Source organism: Tupaia chinensis, unplaced genomic scaffold, assembly GCF_000334495.1.
Source record: "Tupaia chinensis unplaced genomic scaffold, TupChi_1.0 Scaffold000100_1, whole genome shotgun sequence".
Taxonomy (NCBI): Eukaryota; Metazoa; Chordata; class Mammalia; order Scandentia; family Tupaiidae; genus Tupaia; species Tupaia belangeri.
In genome coordinates, this window is record NW_006159564.1 from 521,583 (window position 1) to 530,962 (window position 9,380).

Here is a 9,380-nt window from a genome sequence, read left to right on the forward strand (position 1 = left end):
TCAAAGCTCTTTACTTTCACTATCACTTTACGTGATAACAAAAAGCAAATTACTAAATATTATTTTATTTCCTTATCAGTAAACTTTTAAGTTTTTAACATATGCTCAACGCTGTGCCTGACCTAGGAATACTGAGATACACCCAAGCCTTAAGTTAAGTTTGCTCCTGAAAGCTCTGATAGGTCACTCTGAAATCAAGAGAAGTGTCAATATTTATTTATGCAGGATCTTTTTAAAATGCATGGAAATGCTTATTATGAGAAAAAGGCATGGATCTCAAAAAAATTTTTTTGTGCCAAAATAAACTTAAACATTCATTCCATTTTCCCACAAACTTTTTCAAGAACCCTCATATTTGAACTACTTTCTCATCCTCCGATATGTGATCAAAAGCTGACTTTAAATGGGAAGCATTCTGTTTGTTTTTAAGGAAAATTAAGAGAGATTATATGCGGGAAATAAAACTCTATTATACATGCAAAACTGTAACACGAAATGACCAAAAGAAAATTCAGCAAGCAATGGTAAAAACAACAAAATATTTACTGCTTTATAATGTTAAAGTATTTCACCAAGGCAAGTTGCAATCAAATTAAAGTGAGTTATGGAAAATGAAATACATAAAGATGTATTTATACATGTGCAGACTAAATATTTTCCATACAGGTATGTAAATGAAGAGATATACAGTAAGTGCACACTTGATATGACTATGCAGGCAACACTTAGTTAGTTTTAGCTACTCTTGTATAGTTCATGCACACACCTTCCAAGGTACAAGTTCAGTCAGTCTTGTTCAGGGTTTGGAGGGATGATTAAAAAAGGATTGAGTTCCTTGCAAGGATATCAGTATGGACTGGATGAGGGTGAGGATGGTCAGTTATATATATTACTTACTGTAATTTGTGATTGTCGAGGAAGAGGGGTGGCTGTTGGCGTGATAGTAATACTGCTGGTGACTTTATTGGTGGTTTTGTTTAGTGCCCCATTAGTTAAGCCTTGAGTTCGGTTTTCCTGCAGTGGTGTGGAGGGGCTGGCAGGTCTCACGGGGCTGGCCACAGCTTGCACGTAAGGACTTCCTAAGTGAATGTGGATTTTATTATCCTCAGTAGTTATCACACTTGAACTATTGCTGTTTGAACGTTGAAACTGCCACGATGACTGCCGGTCCGGGGAGACTCTGAAAATTGTGTGCTTGGCACTGATTTCTATTGGCTCTGGGGAACGTCCCTGCTCAGGGGAGCTAGCTGAACCAGTCACAGCCAGAACCTGAATAGGAGACATTGTCCTTTCTGGAGTTATAGAACCGCAAGACTCTGGGGTCTGTGCTCTAGCAAAGGTTGCCATGGTAATTGGGGACATGCCTTGCTCTAAATTCACGAGGCCTTCAGTAGAGGTTTTGGATTTCACTGGTGTTAGAGAGGCGTTTTGGAGGATGGTTATCCTTTGCTTTGGGGTGCCACAGTTCGGTATCACTGCAGTGCTGGTGTAAGAGTGAGGACTCTCTGTGGTTGGACTTGTAATTTCAAGAGTGGCTGTGTTTTGGACATGGTCTGGAGTAACTTTTATGTGAAGTGGCTGCCCAGGAGTGTGACTTAGGACTAGATCTCCAGGTTGCACAAAGTTACCATTGGGTTTAGTTTGTATTTTTCCATTCTGAGGATGGCCCTCCTTGGATTTCATCCAAGGAATCCATAGCTTCCTGTTAACAGGACAGGAAGTAGATGGGTTACATTTGAAGGACAGCCCAGGTTCCTCATCATTTGGCTCCTCATCCTGGTCTTCACTCTCCTCATATAACTGACCATTGATGACTGCTCGTTCCAGAGGAATAAGACTCTTGTAATCAGGTGGTTCATTGTCTACTGCCTCTGTCTGAACTTCTTTAGAAAATACCTGAGGGTCAGAGATTCTTCTGCCATTGATACTAGGCCTGAGATTCTTACTGTAATGCCGGTACCTCTCTAACTCTCTTGTGAGGTTTTCTATCTCTCTTCCTAAATCTCTGTTCCTATTTTCTTGTTGATTTAGTTTCTTTTGTAGAATTGAATGATCTCCCTGGAGGTGGCATATTAGGTCCCCAGTTGCCATATATTCATGAATTTTCTCTTTTAATGCATCCACTTCTCTAGAGAGGTGCCCTGACTTAGCTTCTTCTTCTTGAAGCCTTTTAAAAAGCCATTCTTCATGGCTAGACTCTGTCTTTTCTGCTAACTTGTGCTTGGCAAGTTCCATTTTTACACGTTCCAGCTCTTCAGATAAAAATTGGGCTTTGTCTCGTTCATCAGCATACCTTCGTTCCAGGGTCTCATACTCATCTTCCGTTTTCATGAGGTCATCCTCAATGGCTTTCATGTCCTTTACCTTCAGTTTCAGTCTTTCCACTTCTTGAGAGAGCTCTTTAATCTTGTTGTTCTCTTGATGTAATGCTGTTGTGGACTTACCAGAGTCTTGATTTAACTTGTTTTTTAGGAAATCTTTCTCCATTGCCTCTAACGATTGAAGCCTATTTTTCAACACATTAACTTTCAACAGGAGATCATTTCCTTTTTCTTCTTCTGCTTTCAGTTTGTTTTTAAGATCATCTCTCTCCTTGGTTACACTGTACATCTTTTCTTCCACATCGGTTTTGGATTTGAGTGCCCTTTTAGTTTCCTCAATTAACTTCTCAGTAACTGTTGTCACTTTATTTTGCTCCACTTGAAGCTGAGAAGATGCAGCTTGTAGCTTGTCTTCAGTTTGCTTTAATTTTTCACTCATTGTTTTCCGTTCATCTACAAGCATCACAGTTAATGTTTTCAGTTTAGTTAAATCTTCTTTTAGGGTGAATTCTGTCTTTTCCAACCGACTTTCAATGGCTTCTAACTCTTTGATCCTCACTTTTAAACTTTCCAGTTCTTGAGACAACTGCTTTGTGGTCATTCTCTCTTTTTCTAAACTATTTTTTAGAGAGTAGCATTCTTGTTTGCTCTTGTTGAAAGCGTCCTCTAACTTTTCCAAAGCCATAATCCGTTTACTGAGTCTTTCAACCTCTAGTTTCAGATCTTTACTCTGAGATGTCTCCTTTTCAAGCCTCTTGTTGAGATCTCTGCACTGCCCCTCCATTTTTATGAGCTCTTCGTCTTTCCCTTCCATATCTAGCACGCGTTTCCTAAGCTCCTCTACCTCAGCCATGACACCGGCATTTCCATATTCTCCCTTGTTGATTTTTTCTTTAATATCTTGCAGCTCCTCTTCTGCCTTTCGTAAAGACCTGTTTGTTTCTTCTAACTCATCAATTTGCCGGCTGAGTGCTGCCAGCTTTTGTCGGAGCTGGCGATTTTGACTGTCCTCATTGGTGAGCTTCGCCATGATGTCGTCTTCGTTCTGGCGAAACTTTGTGGTCTGTGTTTGCAGTTCTCTCTCTAATCTGGTTGCCTTCTGCTCTTCTTCCTGAAGCCTGGCTTCAGCAAAGGCTAGTTTAGCATGTGTTTCCTTTGCATTTGTGGTCAGGTCTTGGATTTTCTGTCTTTGAAGGGTGAGCTGTGCTGTCAGTCTTTGCTGTTCGTCCACCACCATCAAAGCAAAAGACTTCAGCCTGGTCAGCTCCTCTTTCAGGGTGACGACCCTCTTTTCCTTTTCTTGCTCCTTCTTTTCCTGAGTCCTGGTTTCTTGATCAATCAGCTTCTTTAACCTGAAAAATACAAGAGTGCATTCTATTTTGTGATTGGTGCTAATTAATCAGCAATGATCAAATATTTAAGTAATGTAAAGATTTTATCAGTTCATACAGGATATATGTAAAGGAGTTTCTGAATTTGATGAGGGAAAAGAATTTTGATAAGCAGATTTCTTGCCTCTTTATTTGACTGTCATTATTTATAACAGTTCCAGTTCATTAGGAGCCAATAGTAAATGAGTAAGGTCCAGAATATTTGGCATAAGTTGCTTATATAACACAGTAAGTAGGCAGTATAGCCTGAAGACATGTGAAAATAGGCACAAGGTTGATATTCAGTTAGACCTGACTTCAAGACTAGCTCTAATCTTACCAGCTAGTTAACCTGGGCAGTGATGTAACCTTTCTTTCTTTTTCCTTTGGAGTTTGTTTGTTTGTTTGTTTTCTTTCTTTTCTTTTCTTTTGATATAGGGTGCGTGCATTCACCAGAAAGACAGACAGAAAGCGAGAAATCACCCTGCAGGTGGGATGGCCACACAGCAATCCCTTCTCCATTCTCCTCTTGGGATCTTGGGCACGCACACGCGCCCAGTGTGTGTTTAAGCCACTGGGTCCAGGATTCGAACCACAGTCAACTACGTGGGAGTCCAATGACATCGCCATTACGCTAACTGCTGGTCCTGTGATGTAACATTTCTGACCTTCAATTTCCTCATATGAAAAAGAGGGGCAGTAATTATATTCATCTTAAGGGCTTTTGGTAAAAATTAAATGAGGTAAAATTTAATTTTAGAATTAAAATTCTAAAATTTTCACAGGCCTGGCACATAGTAAGCATTTGATAATTGTTCATTATTACTGCTTTTTTAAAATAATATAGTTATTATACTTATTGATTTGCTTGAACAATGAAAATATGTGGTACATTAATGTTTGGTGTTCAGCTCATTGATTCTTAGAATAAAGCAGTTCACATTGCTTAGGAGTTATGTACTTCACTGGTGGACCTCTACCAATTAAAACTTTATTTGTATTAGCTCAACATTATCATAGGAACCACTTCATTTTTATCTTTGTCCTTACAGTGAGTGGAAGGCAGTTAAATGAGGGAAATTGAGAGGCATCTGAGTAGGTTTAGCGTTTTCACAACATATGGGAAAACAGCATTTGCTAGGAAAAAGTTTACTGTTGAGAGTCCAGTACTAGAAGTGATGGAAGAGAATACAATGATTCTTTCTTAATGATGACTTTTATTATAACATGCTTTTTTTTTTTACATTTTAAATTTGTCAGCATAATAGGAGGGCATTTTGCATGCAGTATAAACTATCTCTTCCACATACTTTGTTCTCTTAGTAGTGAGGTTGCCGTTTTAAATTTGTAGACTCTTAATTACACTGGGAATGGGCTGATTATAGAGGATGTAATTACAGCTTTGCTGTATTGTTATACAGAAGCTGAAATAGAATGGAATCACTGAAGAATTGAACTAAGGAACTTGTCATGGATGAAAAGTTATAACTAATTTGCTTTCTGATCAAGCATAAAGAGTTCATTATACATACATATAGACAGATATATACACTATTAGGAATGAGTTAAATTATTCAGTATATGCCTTTAATCCTTGTCACAGAACTTTCTTTTTGAAAATTGTTTGAGGATTTAAGAGGACTATTTTTTTTTTGAGAGACATATTTTCTTCAGACTTTTTTTTTTTTAAGAAAGATTTATGCTGTAAGGTGTGCATGTCTCTTCTCAACAGAGACAGAAAGCAAATCACCCCTCCTCCCCAGGGGGGATGGCTGTGCTGCAGTCCCTTCTCTTGTGATTTTGGGCACTCATGCACATGTACTCTGAGTGAGTTTCAAGCTGCTAGGTCCAAGACTCAAACCCTGGTCAGCCACATGGAAGTCCAGTACTCTAACCACTATGCAACCTGCTGGCCCTGAAAGGATATTTTCAAAGGAAACTAATTTGGGGGAGTTTTCTTGGAAATAGAGTCCTCCTTTTTGAGATCCAATTCTAGTTTCTATAATTACAGTGCACAGGAGGAATGTTAAGGCAATTGTATAATATAAGAACCCCCCTCCCTTTTTTTTTCTGGTGACTGTTAGTTTTTCCTGTTTTAAGAACCTGACAGGCAACTGGCCCAAAGGCTGTGGCCTGTGAAAAAAGGCTGTGGCCTGTGAAATTCAGAAGAGGCTGGGCAGGGTGCTGGGGTGGGGCTGCTGCTGACCTCATCCAGGGTTTTGACAAGAGGCTTGCCAATGGCTTCTGGCCATGCTCTACTCTATTTTAGACACTGGGAACCTGATAATAGGAACATGGCAGCTTTGTCCTGAATGACCGTGGGACATCCCAATTCCATGGCAGAGCTCATGGTAAACTGCCTTGGTGGTGAACCGGTTACTCAAATGTTGGCAAAGTACTACCTCTCACCTCTGCATTAGAAATGGACTTAATGGTTTTGACAATGCATTGAGCATAATTGTAGTGAAATATTTTCTCCTCTGCACCACAGTTCTTACAGTTTCACTAGAGAACAGTTTCACCAACTTTTCAGAGTTTCTTCTCGGCTTATTAACTAATAACAGAATGTGCTATTTCACTTTTTATGAGAAGGGAATATGTTTCCTTTAGGATATAGGGAAGGAAACTTGTTTCACAGGATAATGAAAGATATTAAAATAGAATGGTGATGAGGGGCCACCAGTTACATCCCTGGATTCCCACATGGCCAACTGCAATTCGAGTTCCAGATCTGGTGGCTTGAAACTCAACAGCAGGTGCAAATGCGTGTGCCCAAGATCCCAGGAGAAGAATGGAGGAGAAGGGCATGACCTGGGGAGTGTATCTCACTTTCCCTCTGTCTGTCTCCTCCCACCCCACCCCCCACAGTGAGTACATGCACCTTAAGGTAAAAAATCTAGGGGGAAAAAAATAGAATGGTGATAACTGACAGTGCAGTACATACAGCAAAAAAGGTTTTGAAAAGTTCCAGTTGTTTCCATTGTGTTCAATGTTTTTGGCGAGCATGGTGCATCTTTTTTATGGTTTTTGTAAATTGGTTTTCGTCTCCATATGCGTCTCAAGGTTCATCTCACAAAGCAGGTATATAAAATTGAGAATTTGAAAACATTTGTTCTGAGCATTTCCTTATAGTTCCAATTAATATGCCTCTATGTAGGAGTGTTATGTCACCTGCGTCAGAGTTTCTCCAAACTCTGTACTACTGACATTTGGGGCCAGATTTTTTGTATGGAGGGCTGGCCTGTGTTGTAGCAGCATCTTCAGCAGTGACGACCAAAAAATGTCTTCAGATGCTACTGAATGTCTCAGGAGCAAAATCCCTCTAGTTGAGAACCAGTCGTTGTGTGTGTGTTTATGGGTATGTGTACATGTCACTTTATCATTAGAAGTGACTCTCCATCATTTCTACCTTACTCAGCTTTAATTAAGTGGGTGCAACAGAAAGCTCCACCTATTATATACACACTTGGTGACTGTCCAGAGGGACTTCAAAATGTGAAAAAGGAATTATGTATGACTTTAATTTGGTACAAAAATTTTAAATCCGTATGTAGTTATTTCATATTATTCATTATCCCTGACCTTTTTGAATACCCTCTATTCCCTGCTAATTGCCTTTTCTTTACCAGTGCTGCTCACAGTTTAATGTACATTCGAATTACCCTGGAATCTCATTAAACTGCACATTCCAATTCTGTGGGTCTAGGCTGGCTGGGCCTCCCAATTTGTATTATAACAAAGCTCCCAGAAGATGTCAGGGCTGCTAACTCCTGGACTAACTATGGGTAGCTAGCAAAATGTCATGTGTCCTGAAAATGGGATTGTGGCTGAGTAGTAACCACTGTTGTTCATTATTGGTTATACCATTATCTGTGGACATAATCTGTTTTCCTGATCTACACTGCCATCTATTTTTTTTTTCACAGAGGTCATCAAGTCGTATAACTAAATTAGCTAAAATCTGTCTACATTACTAGAAAAAACTAACTCAAAATGTATGCACTAGGTAATGGGTCAGTAGCTACATTTTCACATAGAAATAAGTCATTTTAGTTCTGGGATATGATTTTCCCCACAAGCCCTAAAATACAGGCAACTACGTAGTAGTGACCACTCTATTTAGTGTTGGTGTTGTGCTGCCAAGTACTAAGCTAAGTCTGTACATTTATGGATTGTAATTCTCATGAGTTCACAGAGTTTGGGGTTATCTCCATTTTATAGCTGTGAAAACTGAGGCTCAGTAATGTCAGGAAGAAAAATCATGCCATTTCCCCACATGACATTTATCGCATGGTTTCTCTAACAAAGAACACAAACCTTTTGCATGGGGTCCCCGCACCAGGTGTCTTTATCAAGGAACTAGCTCTATATGGACAAACCATGAAGTGAAAGTCTCATATATCACTGTATTTGTATTCTTTTTAGTTTATATATCTTAGAACAATGGTTTTCAAATGTTTGCTCTTATATCTCCCAAAAGAATTTTTAGGACTACCCACTTACACATTTAAAGCTGGTATCTGGAATTTTTTATTCAAGGTTTAAGTAGTTGTGAAAGATAAACTGAAGCATCTACCATCTAAACGTCCTTATTAACAAATCATTTTGTGGGGCCAGCAGTTAGCGTAATGGCTATATTGCTGGACTCCCATGTAGTCAACCACGGTTCGCGTCCCAGACCCGGTGGCTTAAAACTCACGCCGGGCACGTGTGAGTGCGTGCCCAAGATCCTGAGAGGAGAACGGAGGAGAAGGGATTGTGGCATGGCCATCCCCCCTGGGGGGTGATTTCTCGCTTTGTGTCTGTCTCTCTCTGTCTTTCTTATGAGCACTATGGCAAAAACATCTCCAAAAAACAAAAAACAAAAACAAAAATCACTTAGCCAAATCAGTCATTCTCTCAGCAGAAGTCTGAGTTCATTTTTCAATTTTTTTTTTTTGGAGAGTTTTTTTTCACTATAGGGCACGTGCGCTCGCCAGGCAGACAGAGACAGAGAGACAGAAAGCGAGAAATCGCCCCCCGGGGGGATGGCCACGCCGCAATCCCTTCTCCTCTAGGGATCTTGGGCACGCACTCACACGTGCCCGGCGTGAGTTTTAAGCCACTGGGTCCAGGACGCGAATCGCGGTCGACTACGTGGGAGTCCAGTGACATAGCCATTACACTAACTGCTGGTTCACTTCATTTTTCAATTTAAGTACATGTGTAAGTCCACATTACTCAGACAGTCATCTTCCAAAAGAACACAAGGACTTGCCCTGAGGTGTTCCCAGAAGATGGTTGATTTTGAAGTTTTTGCTGCTGCTCTGTTCTCATAGGACTTTCTACAGTTCTCCCTCTGGTATCCCAGAAGGGTTTCCAACCAAGGAAGATGCACATGGTAAGATCTGCTTAAGAAGAGGCTATTTTGGGACCAGCAGATGGCATAATGGCTACATCACCGGACTTCCATGTAGTCGACCGTGATTCAAGTCCTGGACCCTGTGGCTTAAACTCACGCTGGGCGTGTGTGTGTGTGCGTGCGTGCCCAAGATCCCTAGAGGAGAAGGGATTGCAGTGAGGCCATCCCCCCTGGGGGATGATTTCTCACCTTCTGTCTCTCTGTCTCCTTCTGGCGAGCGCACGCGCCCTGTAGCAAAAACCTCTCCAAAAAAAAAAAAAAAAAAAAAAGAGAGGGGCTATTTTAAAA

The 9,380-nt window shown here is 40.4% G+C and overlaps 2 protein-coding genes across 5 annotated transcripts in view; one reads left to right on the plus strand and one right to left on the minus strand.

The window, feature by feature from the left end:
• The window catches only part of CMSS1 (cms1 ribosomal small subunit homolog), a 430,734-nt gene that overhangs the window by 22,752 nt on the left and 398,602 nt on the right, over positions 1 to 9,380 (plus strand). The window lies entirely within an intron of this gene.
• FILIP1L (filamin A interacting protein 1 like) overlaps positions 525 to 9,380 on the minus strand; it is a 105,736-nt gene continuing 96,880 nt past the window's right edge. For both annotated transcript variants that reach the window (XM_027769967.1, XM_006143551.3), the window contains one exon: positions 525 to 3,673. In XM_027769967.1, coding sequence (XP_027625768.1) covers positions 877 to 3,673 — 2,797 coding nt within the window. In that variant the 3' untranslated portion in view covers positions 525 to 876. The remainder of the gene's footprint in view (positions 3,674 to 9,380) is intronic.